This window comes from Sorex araneus, chromosome 1, assembly GCF_027595985.1.
Source record: "Sorex araneus isolate mSorAra2 chromosome 1, mSorAra2.pri, whole genome shotgun sequence".
NCBI lineage: Eukaryota > Metazoa > Chordata > Mammalia > Eulipotyphla > Soricidae > Sorex > Sorex araneus.
This window is the reverse complement of record NC_073302.1, coordinates 1706425-1724858: the sequence shown is the minus strand read 5'-3', so window position 1 is coordinate 1724858 and position 18434 is coordinate 1706425. Positions and strand designations below refer to the sequence as shown.

Here is an 18434-nt window from a genome sequence, read left to right as displayed (position 1 = left end):
GGAGAGTGGCGGCGGGCCCCTTGCTGGCTGTCTCGCTGCGGGGGTGGGCCTTGGCATGCGCCGTTCCTCTGTCACGGCGCCACCACCAACCCCCCGGGACTGTGGCACCGCGGGCAGGACGGGCTGGGGACAGCCCCCACCTCCCTGGGCAGGACGGGCTGGGGACAGCCCCCCCCTCTCTGGGCAGGACAGACTGGGGACAGCCCCCCCTCTGGGCAGGACGGGCTGGGGACAGCCCCCCCTGCTGCCCTGCTGGTGAGGGCGGGCCTGGGGGCAGCTGCGGGCCGGCGGGCGGTTGGGTCCCCCCGGGAGAGCAGGCATTAGGCTCCCGGGCGAGGGCGGGGCGCGCAGAGCAGAGCCAGTGCATTGCCGTGACCTTATTTCCAGCGTGTGCGTGCGGGAGGAAGATCAATAAGGAATCTCTGTCTCTGCAGAGCGGCTGGCCGGCCGCAGCCCTCCCTGCGGGCTCAGGCGAGGAAAGGCCTGGGGAGCCCCCAGCCCCCGCCCTGGAAACGGCCCATCAGAGCCTTTGTGTGGGAGGCGCTGAGGTCCCCATTCAGCAGAATCCAGGGCTGGAGCTGGCAGCGTGGACCTGGCCAGGGCGGCCACTCGCCGGCCGTGCCAAGTAGGGCAGCTCTCGCCGGCCAGGGTCTGCAGCGTGGGGAGGGCCGCGAGGCCCGCTGGGCCTGGGGCTGAGGCAGTGCCGACTAGCCCTGGTGGGCACGGAGACTGGAGGGGTCCAGGGCTCCTGGCCGTCCCCGCGGGCCCCTGAGGTCACGGGACATGGTGACTTTGACCTCTGCTGGCTGCCAGCCGGGCCCAGGGGGCGCCCACCCTGACGCTCAGGCTGGTTGTCCCCCAAGCCCCTCTCCCAGGCCGCGGCGGGTGGGACGCAGTATGGGGGCGGGGCCACCCCGGGGCGGGGCTCCCGTAGGCCTGGGCCCCCCGGAAGCTGGCAGGGCTGGGGCTGAGCAGCGGAATGAGCCCAGAGCTGCCCGAGGTGCCAACAGCGGCTGTGTCTGCACAGGGCGGGGCCTGAGTGTGAGCGAACACACGTGTGTGTGGACATGTGTAGGCACACTCAGTCCTATGCAGGAGTGTGACATGCATGTGAGGAAACACGTGCACACACGTGCACACACCTATCAGCACATACGTGTGCAGAGATGCGCATCTGCTTCACACATGTGCGTGGACACGTATGCATGCGTGACACATGTGCAACGTCAGGGGCATGTCTGCACATGTACAGGATGCTTGTGTACACGTGTGTAGGACTGTGTGTGCAGCTGGGACAGCAGGCCGGGGTACACGGGGACACGTCCTGCTGTCCCGGCCGCCTGCCGGGCATCAGATCCGGAACAGCCTGGGCTCACTGGCCGCCCCCTCTGCCGCCTGCTCGGTGCCCGCCCCCGAGTCCCTCACGCCGCGTGACGAGCCGCCTTGCTGGGTCACGGCGCCCGGCCGGAGCCTCCGCTCCTGCCGGGCCACGAGGAGACGCCGTGACTCACCGGCCAGGACACGCCGTCCAGTCGGCGCCATGAGTCAGGCCTGCCAGGTGAGCCGCCAGCGGGATGTGTCCCCCAGCCCCCAGGGAGCCACGGCTCCAGAGAATCCCCTGGCCCAGGGGCTTCATGAAGGGCCTCCTGCCCCCACCTCCCAAAGGCCCAGGAACGGCCGTGCTCTGAGCCCGCACCACGCTTGAGCCCAGCTGTCTATCTGTCCGCAGCCGGGAGCGCCTGGCACGGCTCCTTTCCTTCCCACCTGTGGGCCCTTTCCAGGGTGGGCCTGCCGGGGGCGGGAACAGCTGCTCACGCTGCTGGACTGGCACCCACGCCAGGGCGACACGCGCTGCCCCGGGGGCCGCAGCCTGCGGGGTCCGGCTCCGGGCTGGTCGGGCTGCCCGCGCGTGCTGTGGGGGGCCCCGTCCCTGGCCCAGCCGCACTGTGCTCAGGACACAGCCGTGTCTCGTCGGCGACTTGGCACGGTGACTGCCCTCCTGCTCGGCGGCAGAGCAGGGGCCGGCGCCTCCGGCTGCCCGGGCTCTGGTCAAGGACGACCCCCACCCCCGTGCCCGGGCGCAGCCTCTCCTGCTCGGAGACTCGGAGGCGTGCACTCTGTGTCACGGGCATTATTTTTTTTTTCTTTTTGGGTCCCACCCAGCGATGCACGGGGGTTACTCCTGGCTCTGCACTCAGGAATTACTCCTGGTGGTGCTGGGGTGGCCATATGGGATGCCGGGGATCGAACCCAGGTCAGCTGTGTGCAAGGCAAACGCCCTCCCCGCTGTGCTATTGCTCCGGCCCCAACACGGGTATTTCTGAGCTTGGCGAACACCCCAACCCCCAGGCCTGAAGCAACACGAGGGGTGCGAGGGGCAGAGGTGGGGAGGGAAGACAGGGGGCGGGTGGAGGCCGGGGCGGGCGCTGTGACTGTGGTGGACAGTGGTGCGGGTGGGCGGCAGGCCAAGAGGCCCAGGTGGATGGGGTGACGCCCAGGGTGCAGCTGAGGGGTCAGTGATGATCTCTGGACACCATCTGGGTGTCCCCCTACATCAGCCCCTGTGATACTCAGGTCCCCCCGATGTTAACCCCCCCAGACTGGCCGTGCCCGCCCACCCTGCCTTGATGCCCGGAGTGGAGCAGGAGGGGCCCATCTATGTTTGGGCTAAGGCAGCTCTGGGGCCACCATGGATGGTCCAGCAACACAGAAGGGACCTTCCCTGGCCCACACAGACCCCCAGGGCAGCCTAGAATCAGGACGTTTGTCCATCTGGGGGTCCTCAGACCCACACTTGGCCTGGGCCCTCCGTCACCACGGCCTGGAGGCCACATCCCAGCCAGGAGTGTGGGCTGCCGCTGGCCGGCCTCCCCGCCCGCCCCCTCACGGGGTCCCCGCATGCACCCCGCCACATCTGAAGTGGACAAGGGTGCCCTCGGGAGCCCGGAAGGTGTGAGCCCTGGGGTGGGGCTCCCGGGGGCCCTGAGGCTCACCCTGGGGGGACCCCCAGCTGACTCTGAGCTACAAGGAGTGTGGAACTAGCCCCCCACTGTGTGAGTCGACACCGTTTCCCGACAGCCAACCCCCCAGGGCCCGGGAACTGCCCCTCCTGCTCCCCAGCGTTTAACCCCCGAGAAATGAGGTCCGGAGCCAGAACATGTCCTAGTGTTTTTATTGTTCCTTAAGTAACTGGGGAGTACAAAGTCTCCCTCTTCTGTACTTTAAAAAAAAAAAGAAGAAAAAAAAAAGAGAAACAAAACCAAACCCAAAACGTCCTCTGCACAGGCAGTCGCCTCCGGAACATTCCGTTTCCCAGATAAGCCCTTCCCGTTGGCGGGTGCGCTGCTAGGTGGGACGGGAAGGGAATCATTTTGGGACCCTGCGGGGCGCTCGGGGACAGCATTCCTTCATTTCCTCGCGCGAAACAAAAACCCTGGACGGACGAACCCGAACTACGGCACCTACTTTCACCACACTGGTGGCACTCACGGCACGGGGGTCACCACCTCGGGGACAAGAGACGGACACGGCACGAGATATCTAGGGGGCACGAGCTCAAACCACGGCTGCGGCAGCCGCGCGCCATGCACGCCGCCCGCCGCTAGGGGGCGCCGGGCCGGGCTCTGCGGGCACAGGTAATCTAAGACACAACACGTACTGGGGGTTCGAGGTACACTAGCCTAGGCGGGCCTCCGGCCCAGGGGCCCCACTGGACACCACAGTCACCTCCGGCGGCGCGGGCCGGGATCTAGGGGTCTCCATGCGACGCTAACAGCGGGGGTTCTCGGGGGGGGTCAACAGTCAGTGCCTTGCTTCTTAGGACGGTATTTGATCAGAGGGGGGCCGGGCTGGGGGCGGGATGGGCAGGAGCCCTGCACTGCAGTTCCAGCTGCAAAGAAGGGGGGTTTCTTTCCCCACCGGTCACCCCCGGCCTCGACCAGGGGACCGGGGGAGGGAAGGGCAAGGCGCGAGGCCGGCCCGGGGCCACCCGGGTGGGTGGCAGGAGGGCCCCCGGAGGGCCCCGTGGGCGGGCGGGCGGGCAGGCGGGAGGCGCCCTCCCCCCTCCCCGGCAGAGGCGGCTACAACTCGTCGGAGCGGATGACGTGGAAGAGGGTGACGTTGTAGAGGATCTGGTGGCCGTTGTTCCAGGCGTAGAGGGCGCGGTCCCTGGGGTTGTAGTCCAGCATGGAGATGTGGGAGTACTTGTTCTGGAAGGGGATGTCGATGTACTCGTAGGTGGAGGCGTTGGTCTGGTAGGCGTAGTGCACCTTGGTGCCGCCCGAGTAGCCGTTGGTGACGTACAGCGTGCCGCAGATGATGAAGGCCTCGCCCGCGCTGCGCTTGGGGTAGCTGGTGTTCCAGCTCCGCAGCACCTGCAGGGACACCGGGTCCAGCTTGCTGATGACGATGTTGCCCGCGTTCTGGTTGGTGGCGTACACGGCCCACAGCCCGTTCTCGTCCACCATGAGGTCGATGTCCGAGTGGCCGCCCCAGGCGTAGTGGTACATGTTGTTGTAGCCCGCGTAGTCCAGGCTGCGCGTCTTCAGGATGCTCTCGGTCTTCAGGTCGAAGCGGATGACGATGTGGCTCTGGAACTTGTTGAAGTAGATGGAGCCGTTGTACACCACCTGCCCCGTGCCCGACCAGGGGTGCGGCAGCCGGTGCGACGTGAAGTTGTCGGTGGCCATGAAGTCCACCATGGACTTGTACTCGCGCACGAAGCGGTTGTTGTGGTAGCCGTCCATGTACCACACCTGCAGGGGACAGCGAGGGGTCAGGACGCCCGTGGGGCCGGGCCAGGGGCCTCGGCGGAGGGGCCCCATTCTGGCTCCAAGCCCACGGGACCGTTTCCCTGATCAGGGATCAGGGGGCCAGAGAAAGAGGGGTCCTGGCCATGGGGTGCCCAAGAAGGACACGCGACAGAGGGGGTGGGCAAGAAGGTCGCACTGACGCACCGCACCCCTCGGCGTGTCCTCTCAGTGGGGGGTAAGAGCCCCCGGGTGGGGGTCTCCAGGCTGCGGGTGGCTTGGTCCCTCGGGGAACTCCCTGCTCCATCCCCACATGGGTGTCCTGAACCCGCCTCCCGATCTGGGGCAGGAAGGGTGCCCGGGCCAGCCAGCGGGCGGCCTGAGGGGCCTCGTCCACGGCGCTGACCCCAGCCAAGGTGACGGCCAGCGCGTGAGCGGGCGTCTGTGCTCGGCGCCACCGGGGCTGCACTGAATCATCGCTGGCAGGCAGACGGCCACTAATTTGGCATTTGGGATAGTTCGTGCGTCATCGCCCGTCACCCCGCGGAGGGGGCGTGCCTGCAGGACGGTCTCGGGAAGGAGCCTCCCCCGCGGAGCACGGAGCTGCGGGGGCGGCTTCCCTGCCTAGTCCCCCTGAGAGGGCTCCGGGCCAGCCGGCAGCCACGCCGCCTCACGGGCGGGCAGCGAGCTCGATGCGGGCTCCAGCCCCGCGTGACACAGGTGCTCAGGACGCCAGGCTCGCCCGGCCGCCTCACAGCGCACCTGCGTAACAAGGTTCCCCCCCAGCCGGCTCTCACCCGAGGGTCGGAGGTGAGGGGTGTGGGCCACAGAACAGAACCGGGAGGGCTGACCCGCTCACCGCCAGCACTGACCCCAGCTCCACATCTGGGCTCCAGGCACCCCAAGGGCCCACTGAGTCCCAGGGAACTGCCCTGGCTTTCTCCAAGTGGGTGGGTGTACACAGGTGGGTCACACCTGGAACAACCACAGCTACGCAAGGGCTCTCTGGGGGCGGAGCCAGGGCTCTTGGGCGGAGCCGGGTTCTCTGGGGCGGAGCCAGTGTCCTCTGGGGTGGAGCCAGTACTCCCAAGGGGCGGAGCCAGGGCTCTCTGGGGGCGGAGCCAGGGCTCCCTGGGGCAGGGCGGAGCCAGGGCTATTTGGGGGCGGAGCCAGGTATCTGTGTGCGGGGACAACTCATGTAAATCTGCCTTGTGGTTCTGGGTGCAGGTGAGGCTGTGGGCGGGGCTTTGAGCTGCTCTCTGTGGGGTGTGGCCCCTGGCCCCAGGAAGGCTGCCTGCCTCACTTTTCTCTGCTCCCATGGGGTTGTACAACCCTCCTTCTGGTTCTGTCTCCAAATCCTCAGTTGCTTTGAATAGTGGTCCTGGAACCACAGTTTTAAAATCTGCTCTCGGGGCTGGAGCAATAGCACAGTGGGGAGGGCGTTTACCTTGCACGTGGCCAACCCGGGTTCAATTTCCAGCATCCCATAGGGTCCCCTGAGCACCGCCAGGAGTAATTCCTGAGCGTAGAGCCAGGAGTAACCCCTGTGCATCGCCGGGTGTGACCCAAAAATAAAATAAAATAAAATAAAATAAAATCTGCTCTCATGATGATTCAGCCTTGTTACAACCTCAACTTTAACCCCAAGGCGTGTGTGTGGAACAGGAAGGCCAGCCCACAGGGGTCCCGCCTAACAGAGACCCCCTGTGAGAATCCTTGCCCACGATGGTCCGGGCCCACATCTGGTGAAGCTGAGCTCTGGGACGCGTGTGGGGTGGGGGCGAGGGCGGCACCAGCCCCTAGGTGGGGTGGGGAGGGAGCCCCCGCCAAGTGCGTGGTCTCAGCCCCAGCTCAGGAAGCAGGGGCGACACACGGACCCCTCCCCACTGCTCACGGGCCGATGGCATGGGAAGCCACCCGGTGCCTCTTCTACAGAGACAACGGCCGGCACTCCCGGGGAGGCAGACCGAAAGGGAGTGCACAGGCAGAGTGGGGTAAACTCCCAGGGGTGCACAAAGCTCCCTGGAGGAGGCAGAGCCTGGCGGGGCACGGGGGCCTGACTCAGGACAGCTGTTCAGGTGCCCGGTGCCCTCAGCACACCTGGTTCGTGATCGGGGCAAGAGCCCGGGGGCTGAACGGAGTCCAGCACAGAGCCCCTGAGCCAGGCGGGCAGGGAGAGCCTGTGGGCAGCCTGGCAGATAGTGCCCGCCCCCCCAGACCCTGGGAACAGAGAGCGGTGCTCCGCCCCCTGCATCCCGCCCCCCCCAACGCCCTCCACAGCCACCAGCAGCAAGCTGGCATTGATCGGGGTCTTGTTGGGAGTGTTATTGGTTTCCTGCCTGTGTGATCAAATTAGAAGGAGGCACGGAAAAAGGAAAACAAGCAGTTCTCCACCGGGTCAAGGCCAGGACCCCGGACAGTCACACAGTGGCAGGGAGATGAGAGGCCATGCTCGGGTGCCTCCACAGCCACCCCTGGAGTCCCCACTGGTCACATCTCTCCTGCCCCCTCCTCCCAGCCCGCAGGCCCCGTCCGTCAGCACTGCCTCCTCTCCGGGAAGGTGATGGAGTCATCAAGCAGAAAATAGCTGTCTAATTAGGAAAAGCATCCATCACCACCGTGACAGCTCTGCCAACACCCTCCGTGCGCCCGCGGGAGCGAGCAGCTGCGGCCGGCAGGAGCCGGGTGCCCCGCGAGGACTCGGGGCAGAGACCAGCTGCCGGGGGCTCTCGGCTTGCCCGGCCAGAGGCAGGTCCGCGGGGCTCTCGGCTTGCCGGGCCAGAGGCAGGTCCGCGGCCCCCGGGCAGCCTCAGGCAGCTGGTGCTTCGGGGGCAGACAGCGTGGCAGCAGGGCCCGGCGGCTGGGCGACGGTGGGCCCGGCAGATGCTGCTTAATGAAACGGGACGCTCCCGCCAACCTCGCGGCCCTGGGAGCGTGAACGGGGGCTCCTGGGTGACCGAGCGCCCAGCGACCCGGACACGGCCGCCGGCTGGGTTCCTGCAGCGCTGGCACAGCGTCTGCGGGCGCACGCGCCAACCCAAGCTGGGAACAGAGGCGGGCCCTCCGGAGGTGTGCGGGTGACAACTCGGAGGCTGGCTGTCGGGAAACTAGCTGTCAGCACGAGGGACACAGAGCCCAAACAACCTGCCGCCCAACCCGTGGGCCAGGCAACTCGCCACCCGGCCTCGAGGCCCCGCCCACGCCAGCCAGGCCCCGCCCACGCGCCCCGCCCACACCAGCCCAGGCCCCGCCCACGCACCCCGCCCGCCGAGGCCCCTCCCCCACGGTCGGGGTGGGAGCTGTGTCCTCTGCCTGACGTCTTGAAATCCAGGGAAGCTTCTAGAAGCTCTCCCATCAGTGCCCCACCTTGGCAGGGGCCGAGAGGCGCAAGGGCCCTCCCACAGCAGCGCCGCACCTGGACTGGGGCCGCGGCTCCCCTCGGTGTGTCCCCTGGGGCGGGGCGTCCCCTGTCCACGGGGCACGCGTTCTCCCCGCGTGGAAGGAGCCAGCGGGACCACCAACGCGGGCCGCCCAGCCAGCCTCTCCCTCCTCCGGGAGCAGACGCTGACCAGCACCCACCCCGGGTCCGTGACTCTGGGTTGGCACGAGGCTGGACCCACCCCGGGCCCCCAAACTCGGGGCAGCCAGGCACCGCACGAGGGTGGCCACGGGTGCCCAGCCCCCACGGCCCACCGCGTCCGGACTCCAGGCTCAGCCCAGAGGTCACTCACCCTGTTATCGCCTTCTGGGGCCAGAGGGTCCGTCATCCAGGACCCGAACCGCGAGCCTGACGTCTTGATGGTCACCGGGTCGCTGATGCCCGTCAGCTTGCCGCATGCTGGAAGAGAACACGCAGGGCGGACGTCAGCGGGCCGGGGCCCAGGGTCCAGCTCCACTGGACAGGGTGCAAGTCAGGGTCCTGCGGGGCGGGGAGCTGGCCCTGGGGTCGCTGTCCCCTGCAGGGGCGGGGAGTTGGCCCTGGGGTCGCTGTTCTTTGCGGGGGCGGGGAGCTGGCCCTGGGGGTCTCTGTCCCCTGCGGAGGCGGGGAGCTGGCCCTGGGGTCGCTGTCCCTTGCGGGGGCGGGGAGCTGGCCCTGGGGGTCGCTGTCCCCTGCAGGGGCGGGGAGCTGGCCCTGGGGGTCTCTGTCCCCTGCGGGGGCGGGGAGCTGGCCCTGGGGTCGCTGTCCCCTGCGGGGGCGGGGAGCTGGCCCTGGGGGTCGCTGTCCCTTGCGGGGGCGGGGAGCTGGCCCTGGGGTCGCTGTCCCCTGCGGGGGCGGGGAGCTGGCCCTGGGGTCGCTGTCCCCTGCGGGGGCGGGGAGCTGGCCCTGGGGTCGCTGTCCCCTGCGGGGGCGGGGAGCTGGCCCTGGGGTCTTTGTCCCCTGCGGGGGCGGGGACCTGGCCCTGGGGTCTCTGTCCCCTGCGGGGGTGGGGAGCTGGCCTTGGGGTCGCTGTCCCCTGCGGGGGCGGGGAGCTGTCCCTGGGGTCTCTGTCCCCTGCGGGGGCGGGGAGCTGGCCCTGGAGTCTCTGTTCCCTGCGGGGGCGGGGAGCTAGCCCTGGGGTCTCTGTCCCCTGTGGGGGCGGGAGCTGAGCCTCCTGCGGAGAGCAGCGTTCTGGAGACAGTGATGGGGCGGGTGCTGCAGGTGTGGGATGCGGGTGTGGCCTCAGCACCCCCATGCGGATGAAGGGTGCCAAGGGGTGCAGCTCTCTGGCACTTCACTCGGATACAGGCAGAGCCGCCGCCTCCCCACGCCGCGCCCCAGATCAGCTCTCAGCACCTCCACATCTGTCTCCCCTCTGGGGCACCCGGGGACAGCGACTGTGACCCCCTGGCCTTAGGCCCTCAGCTGTCCACCCATCTGTCCCCTCCAGGCCGGCTGCACGGAGCTGCCCAGCCAGCCCCAAGCTGCAAGGCCAGAGGCACCCTCAAAGCAAAGGGGAGGGGCTGTGCCAGCCCCCCACCCCAGAGGCACCCCCCAGGACTGGAAATGGGTCAGTCTGCCACTAGCACCCTCTCCCAAGAAAAAGCCCCCCAGCCCAGCCCTCCCCAGCTGGACACTGCAGAGGGCTCGGGCGCTGACCCCGCAGCCCGGCCCTTCCCCGGCTGGACACTGCAGAGGGCTCGGGCGCTGACCCCCCAGCCCGGCCCTTCCCCGGCTGGACACTGCAGAGGGCTCGGGCGCCGATGGCAGAACAGCCACAGCCCGCCCCCGGGGCGCCTCTGACCCACATTCCTGAGAAACGCCCCCACAGTTCCCAGCCTGGGCCCAGCAGGTGCGTCCCTCAGGCGGGGGCGGGGGCTGAACACCAGCTGGGCCCCGACCCTGCAGTGGCCGGGGTGGGGGTGCCCAGCCCGGCCAGGACCCGCAGCCTCTCTGGGCGTGGAGAGGGCGCTGAAGCCCACCCGGCTTCTGCTTTCCCCCTTCCTGCCTCGGGGACTGGGGGCTTGGTTAGGGGCCTGCTCAGGAGAAACAGAATGAGTGTGTCCTAGGGAGGCGGGGGTCCACCTTAGCCACTGCTGGGGGCGGGGGCCCGCCTTAGTCTCTCTGGGGGCGGGGGCCCGCCTTAGTCTCTCTGGGGGCGGGGGCCCGCCTTAGTCTCTCTGGAGGCGGGGGCCCGCCTTAGTCTCTCTGGGGCGGAGGTTCTGGCTGTCCTGTGAGTCGGCTGCTCCCTCTATCTCGGGCCCGAGGCCAGTGGTGACAGGGAGAGTGGCGCCCCATGACCTCCTGGGGGCCCGGCCTCGCCTACGGAAGGGTCCCAGGGCAGGTCCTGGGGGAAAAGTCCAGGGCATGGCCCAGGGGCATCAGCTGGGTGTGGGGGGGCTCAGCCGACATGCTGCTGGGTGCCCCCAGTCTGGGCAGCGCCCCCTGCATGCCCCTTCCACAAAGGACTATATAGCACTGCTCCCCCGACAACAACCTCCCCAACAGCGCCTCCCCGGACAGCGCCACCTCCCCGGACAGCGCCTCCCCAGACAGCACCACCTCCCCGGACAGCGCCTCCCCGGACAGCGCCACCTCCCTGACAGCACCTCCCTGGACAGCACCACCCTGGACAGCGCCTCCCCAACAGCGCCTCCCCGGACAGCACCTCCCTGGACAGCACCACCCTGGACAGCACCTCCCCAGACAGCGTCTCCCCGGACAGCACCACCCTGGACAGCACCACCCCCCCCCGACAGCACCACCCCCCCCGGACAGCGCCTCTCTGGACAGCACCTCCCCGGACAGCGCCTCCCCGGACAGCACCACCCTGGACAGCACCACCTCCCCGGACAGCACCTCCCCGGACATCACCTCCCGGGGAGGCACCCTGCAGCTCCTCTGGCTGTTCTCCTCCAGAAGCCCCCCCATAGACTTTCCCTCTCGGCCCCCACCTCTGCACCCCCTTCCCGCCCGCATGCCTGTCCTCTGATGATATGGGTCACAACATTTCCAGGGCACAGGAAAGGGCCTGGGGGAGCTGAGGGTCCTGTCCGCCCGCCGGGGACAGTCCAAGAGTGAATGCATAAAGGAGCGAATGAATGAATGCAGGAATGAACTAGTGAGCGAGAGAATGAATAATGTGCTTGCTGCTCAGGCACCGGGACTCAGGACCCTGCCTAGACTGGGTCCTGGTGCCCGGCAGGCGAGTGGGGTGGACAGTGGTAGCAGGCTCGGGTTCGGGGCCCTGGGGAGGAGCGGCCGTGGCTCCCGCCTCAGGTGCCTGTGGGGAGGGCAGGCGGGGCCTTGGCACGAGGGAGGGACCTTCACGGGGCTGGAGGGCAGAGCGGGTCCAGGGCCTCCTGCTCTCCCGGGCCGCGTGCCCGCCCTGCTTGAGTCAGAAGTTATTTTTGGTTCTACGTCCAGACGGTGCTGCCAAGACCTGGGGACTGACAGGAGCTAAAAAAGCCCGAGGCAGAGCCTCAGTGCTCTCGGGAAAGTTCCCTGGTCTGGGCAGCCCTGGAGGCGCAGGGGGGAGGAGTGAGGGAGAGGAGGGGGGAGGAGAGGAGGGAGGAAAAGAGGGAGGAGAGGAGAGAGAGGGGAGGAGGGGGAGGAGCTGGGAGGAAGGCGGGAGAGGAGATGGGCAGCAGGGGAGCGGCAGAGAGGGGAGAGGGGCAGGGCAGCGGCAGGGCAGGCGCCCCTGGAGGATGGGTTGGGGGCAGCAGCCCAGAAACCAGGTCTGGAGCAAGGGGGCCCCGGGCTGGTGTCTGGCAGAGCAGCGCCTGCAGCGGGCCTGTCCCCGGGCCCCTCCCGCTGGGCCTCCTCCCCCCCTCCCCCTGGCTCTCTCCCCCTGGGTCCCCCCCATCTCCTCCCCCTGGCTCTCTCCCCCTGGGTCCCCCCCCATCTCTTCCCCCTGGGTCCCCCCTGTCCCCTCCCCCCTCCCCTCTCCCTGGTTCTGACAGAGCAATGTAAAAAAAAATTTTTTTTTCCTGCTTTCTGGGTCAGGCCTGGTGATGCTCAGGGGCTGCCCCGGCTCCGCACTCAGGCCTCACTCCTGGCGGTGCTGGGGCCCAACCCGGGTCACTTGTGCCAGGCAGATGCCCTCCGCGCTGTACTAGCCCGCCTGGGCGTCAGGCCGAGCCAGGTGGACGCTCCAGCCCAGTGCCCGCAGGCCACCGGGCCCTGCCCCAGCAGGGCTCTGCGCAGGGCCGGCTCTGTGGACACGGGGGGGGGGGGGGCGCGCACGGCCAGCAGGGCCAGCTCTGTGGACACCGGGGGGGACACGGCCAGCAGGGCCAGCTCTGTGGACACCGGGGGGGGGGACACCGCAGGCTCCCCAGGGAGGGCAACGGGGCCCCTCCCTGACACGGGGCCCAGAGGGTGTCTGGGGTGCTGGGGTCTGGCGGGACCCTCGGCCGGAGCACGGCCCGGGCCTGTCTGCTAGTCCCAGAGCCACTGGCCACCAGGGCTTGAAGGCCACCAGGGGTCCAGGCGACCACACGGGCGCCCAACACCTGCTCCACCCGCGACTCAGGTTCACAGCCCAGGGCCACTCCCCCACGGACCAGGCTGAGGCAGCGAAGGGGCCGAGTCGGCCGTGTGTCACGGAGGGGAGTCCGCAGCCGACCACCTCCTGCGCCCTGGCCCCCTGCCAGGCTGCCCACTGCCAGCGCCCCTGCTCGGCCTCCCGTGTGGGCCCACCTACCCGCCATCTCCGGCCTCCTGAGCCTTCCCCCCGCCCGCCCGCCGCCATTCTCTCCTCAACCCCCCTCACCCCCCCAGCTGTCTGAGCACCCCCCGCCCGCCCCCGCCGCCCCACCATCACTCGCAGACAGGCAGGTCACGCGGCTAAGGTGACCCTCCCGGCCTGGTCAGGGGACAGAGTCCGTGTCAGCACGGCCTCCCCCTAGGAAGCATGGGGGCAGGGAAGCGTGAGTCTCTCCGCAGCCTCCACCCCTCCTCTCCTCCCCAGAAACCGTCCCCTCCCCAGGGGTGGCTGCGCAGAGCCCGTTTCCAAACCTAGCTGGGCGCAGAGGCGCAGAGGGGGCGGCCCTGGGGGCCCGGCCTCCCCCGGCGCCACTGCTGGAACTTCCTGCTCTGAATTTCCATTGCGCAGCGTGTCCCTGGCATGGAAAACACGCTTGCGTTTTCTTTCTTATTGTGGGGGTGCGGGGTGGGCCACACCAGGTGATGCTCAGGGCTCACTCCTGACTCTGTGCTCAGGAATCACTCCTGGTGGTGGCAGTGGGACTATCTGGGGTGCCTGGATTGACCTTGCTCGGCCACATGCAAGGCCAAGGCCTCCAGGTCCAGAGAAAGAGCACTGCGCTGGGAGGGCCTGCGGGAGGGTGGTCTTGGGAGCTCAGGGCCTCTACGGGCAGGGACTCGAGGCCGTCCCTCGGGAAGTGGCCCTGTGACCCTGTGGTCACCCCTTCCCAAACCTCCATGCCGCCTGGGCAGAGCCCAGACACTGGTCATGGCCCCCTGCTGCTGCCACGCCAGGACTGGGGCCCCCCGAAGCCACATCCCCGACAGCCCTCTGTGACAGCAGACGGACACACGGACACAACTCCCTGACAAACGCTCACAGCCCCGGTCACTGCAGGGCACGGGAGGGATGCTGCCCCCCCCACCGGACCCCCGCATGCAAGCACCTCGGGGGAAACTGCTCTCCGGGGCTCTCGGGGTCTGCGGCGTGACTGGGGGCGGATGCCAAAGGCCCCGGGGCCCTCCCCCACAGCCCGCACGCGTGACGCCAAAGCACCTCTGGGTGAAGGCCCGGCCGGGAGGGGGGCTTGTCTTCAGAACAAGAGTCTAAAGATGGAATCGGGTTCCGAATGTGGAGCTTCACAGCACTCCCCGATGGTACCACCCACAAAGGCGCGAAAGCAATTAACAGCACGCCCACGGCCGAGTGGGCTCCAGCGGGAGAAGAACCCCGCCCGCAAGCTGGGGCCCTTCCCGGACAGACCCCCCACTCCCACAGGCCCAGCCTTCTCACTGTGGGGGCTCTGGGGACACGCCCAAGTGCTCACGACTTCCTGACCGGTCAGGGGCCTTGCCTGGCAGTGCTCAGGGCATCCTGTGCGGTGCTGGGCTTGGAACCAGGTCAGCTGCCTGCAAGGCCAGCCCCGTCCCCGTGTCCCATCGCTCTGGCCCTCTCTCCCCGATGCTCAGTGAGAGACCCATCTCCCCTCTGATCCATAGTGAGTGACCCCGTCTCCCCTGAGTGACCCCGTCTCTCCCCTGACCCCGCAGTGAGTGACCCCGTCTTTCTAGGACCCCAAAGCCCTGGTTCTTACCTGCATAAAACATGAGGCAGAGGTTTCCAGCCCTATTAAACTATGTCAAGGACTCATGCAACACACACGCATATGCACACATATGGGAACATATACACACACATGCTTGTACATGCACATGGACACATGCACACATGATCACACATGCCTCCATACAATGCTCACAAGGCTTGGACACATGCAAACATAGGAACATCTATGTACACATGATCACACACCTGCACACATGTCAGCACACGCACACATCACATATGCACAACACGCTTGCACACATGATCACACATGCCTGTACACGTATGCCTGCACACACTTGTTCACATACAGGCTTTCACACACGCACACGTGCACATATACACATAACACACCGGCACACATGCACACACCTGCACTCACACACACACACACCTGTACACACGATCACAATGCTAGACTACGTGTTCAGGTTTGTGCATACACATGTGCATGTGCTTACACATATGCATACACCTACATACCTGCACACGTATATGCCTGCATAAGCACCAGCATAAACGCGCACATACTCGTACGCACTTGCATACATGTACATGCGTCTACACACATGCCTGCACATACATGCACATGCTCACAAACACTTGCACACACCTATATGTACACACACACCTGCACACACAATCACATATGCCCACACACATGCTAACATGCAAGTTTGTATATGCACACGTGCACATACATGCACATACTTGGATACATACCTGCACACTCACCCACACTCACACACACCTGCTCATACATGCGCGCGCACACACACACACACACACACTTGCGCACACACGCACTCCTGGGGCGGGATGGACCAGCTGACAGTGTCCTGCTCTGTTCTCGTGTGCTAGGCAGGGAGTCTGTGCGCTGGCCTGGCCAGGTGCGGGAATGGCCACCGCCCGAGGCGGCTACAGCAGCCTCGACTCTGTCCTGCCCGGGAGCCCCTGGGGCCAGGCGGGCGTGTGCGCCCCGCGGGGTGCGGGCCTACCTAGTTTTTGCATGCACGCCCGGAGCCTCTCTTCGAGACTGGACACTCTGCTCTGCAGGTCGTCGTAGTCGTGGGCGCCCATCTCCGCTTGCAGCTGGTTTAGCACTGTCGTCAGATTCTGGGCCTCGTCCTTAAACTGCAATACCAATTTGGCATCGGCCTTGTACTCTTCCAACACAGGGATCAAAGGCCTAAGTTCATCCATTTTCGCTTTAATCGCCTGCAAGGTTAAAATAAGCCGGGTTCAGAGCGGTGCGTGCAAAAACTGACCCCCTGCCTTGGCCTGGCCGCGCCCGCGGCGGGGCGCCGTGTGCTCCCGCCTCCTGCACAGAGCACTGTATTCTGGTCCCAGGAGTTAGGAGAAAATATCAAACAGTTCAGAACACCAACATATTTGGGAAAGGTCTTTATTGTCAGTTTAGAATGCAACATCTTAAGGTTACATGCTTGAAAGTCACATACACAAAGTTCTTTTTTTTTTCTTTTTCAAAAAAATGCATTGACAAGGGTGCAAACTATCCATGAAATGCGTCTACAGTCGCATGCAAAAGAGGGTCCTGGTGGAGGCCAAAGTTCCTTAGTGATATGGTGCTAAGGATTGGAAAATAAGAGTCAAAATGACGGGTGCAAAAAGCTTTCGGGCCCTCTGTCATGGGTACATGGGAGTGCACTGCTTCTTCAATCACTGCGACATGAAAAACGCTTTTAAGTTAGCCCTGCAAGCAAGAAAATGAAAGACCGTTGAAGAGCCAGCTCGGTAGCCTGCCTTAAACAGCCATTCATAGACAAATCCCTCTCGGTCACAAAAAAACCCACCAAGGCCAGTGGGCGCCCTGCACTGCGGTCTGAGGCTCGGGGGCGACCACGGAGGCCTCCCCCGGCCCCTCGGCCCCCCAGTTCTGGAACTGGGGGAGGTGCAGATGGGGCCTGGCAGGCGAGCTGCCCCCTGGGCCCACCCAGAAAGGGGAGCCCCCCCTCCGGGAGAGACACAAACTCTTTTTGGTGGGGGCGGCCAAAAGCTCTTTCCAGGAGAAAGCAAGAGGGCGGGGGCCGAGCAGGCGCCCCCGGCCCAGCACCTGCCTCCCTGCACGGCTCCTTCCTCCGAAGAGGAGCGCTCGCTCTTCTTTTATTGATGACACAGATTTGTAACTTCATTAGCTTGTCAATGCGTGTATGTTCCGTGCATGTAACGCGCGCTTCTCCGAGCGGAGCACATCAAAGAGAAGCATTAGCATAAAGGGCGTCAGCGTTTCTCGGCCATCGGTGCAGTCTGACCCGACCATTTACCTCCGGGCTCGAGTTCTCATTAACACGCATGTAGACCTTAATTAAAGTGCATATAATTTCCCAATTTGGCCAGGGAGGCGCGGAGGCCCTGCGGCATATATTCATACTCGGCGTATGTATATATAGCCGGGGGCGCGCGCACGCGCTCTAACGGCCAGTGGCCTCCGCCGTTAGAGCCGCACTTACCCCAAGTGACAAAGAGGTTGGTGTCTCTGCCTGCTGCCCCAGGTGCCCGTCCCCGCCTGCACCCTCCCCGACCACCCCCGGGTCCGGCTACGCCCACGCGCTCTGCTCCGGCCGCTCCGCCCCCACGGCCTGTCCTGCTCGCTCCCGGCGGCCGGGCGGGCCGGCCGGGCTCCTACCTTGAACTGCCTGGCCAGGTGCTGCTTGTGGCTCTCCTCCACCTGCCGGAACTTCGTCTCCAGCCCCTTCATCTGATTCTCCATCTTCTCCACGTACTGCAGGTCCCTCTGGGTCCTCCTGTCCAGCACCTCGATGGACTGTGACATGTTCTGCACCTGTCAAAGGGTGACACCTGGCTGGAGCAGACGCGGGGTTGGCGGGGGGCGGGGGGGCGCGGAGGGGGGGCCCGGGCGGCTCGTTGGCCTCCTAATCGCGACAGTGACCTTTCCTGCAGGCCACGGGGCGCAGACCCAGCTGCGGCCATGCATTATTCACGACTCAGCCACCAGCCCCGGCGAAGGGGTCTGTAAACACGCTCTCCGCCGCGCCCCGAGCCGGGGTGCAGCAGGGACGCCCCGCCCACGGCTCCGCCCCGGCTGGACGCGCCTCTCTCTGGTGGGGAGAGGGTGGGCTGCCCGCCCCCCCCAGGCACGTCTCCGGCCAGCTCCGGCAGGTGCAGGGCCCTGTGCCGAGGGAAGGGGAGGACCCCCCGCCACGAGCCCGCCCGTGCGGAACCCGGCCAGGAGCCACCGCGGCAAGCGAGGAATCCCGGAGCACGTGTCCCCCGGCCACCGCGGGGACGGAGCTTTAATATTCAACAGGGCTCCGGGAGCTTGAAAGAAACCAGTTTCACGGCAGCCACCTGCCAGCGCATCTGATTTTCTGGGAAGTGGCAGCGCGGGGGGGGGGGGGGGGGGGGGGAGGCCGCGCTCGGCCCTGGACGCCACAGGCCTCGCCGGGTCATCCGCTGGGCACCGAGTCCCATGGCCAGACGGGGGAGGCCCCCACGCCGCCTCCTCTCTGCTGACCGCGAGCACCTGCTGCCTCTGGTGGAGCCCAGCCCTGCCCGCGGGTGGGGCCGGGGGGGGGGCGGGGCCGGGGCCGGGGCCGGGGGCGGGCGGGGGGCGCCGTCCAGCCGGCACCGTGAAGGGCAGAGCGTGACCCCACGCCAGGGCGCTCACCTCTCGCCAGGGGCTGATGGGAAAATGCGAGCCTGTCACTCCAGGGAGGGGCCGCCCGGTCCCGGGGCTGAGTCCGCGTGCGGGAGACCCCCCCGCTCCCGCCCCGTCTGCCCCGCCTCTGCACGCGGGCGCAGCACTCCCCTTCGAGGGGGCTGGCTGTGGGCCTGGGGGCCAGCAGGAGGCTGGGGGTCGAACCCGGGGCTGCCTCGTGCACGGCGAGGGCCCCCCCTCCGTCCCACGGGGCACTGACGGACCCACAGCGGAGTCTTGAGCAAAATAAGGCAAGGCTGCTCTGCTGCCTTCAAC

General features: G+C 66.7%; 1 protein-coding gene across 2 annotated transcripts in view; it reads right to left on the bottom strand.

The window, feature by feature from the left end:
* Positions 1-3156: 3156 nt before the first annotated feature.
* OLFM1 (olfactomedin 1) overlaps positions 3157-18434 on the bottom strand; it is a 29711-nt gene continuing 14433 nt past the window's right edge. For both annotated transcript variants that reach the window (XM_055123987.1, XM_055123978.1), the window contains exons 3-6: positions 17127-17282; positions 15478-15697; positions 8480-8586; positions 3157-4754 (exon numbers count right to left, since the gene is read on the bottom strand). In XM_055123987.1, the coding sequence (XP_054979962.1) occupies positions 4080-4754; positions 8480-8586; positions 15478-15697; positions 17127-17282 (1158 nt within the window). In that variant the 3' untranslated portion in view covers positions 3157-4079. The remainder of the gene's footprint in view (positions 4755-8479; positions 8587-15477; positions 15698-17126; positions 17283-18434) is intronic.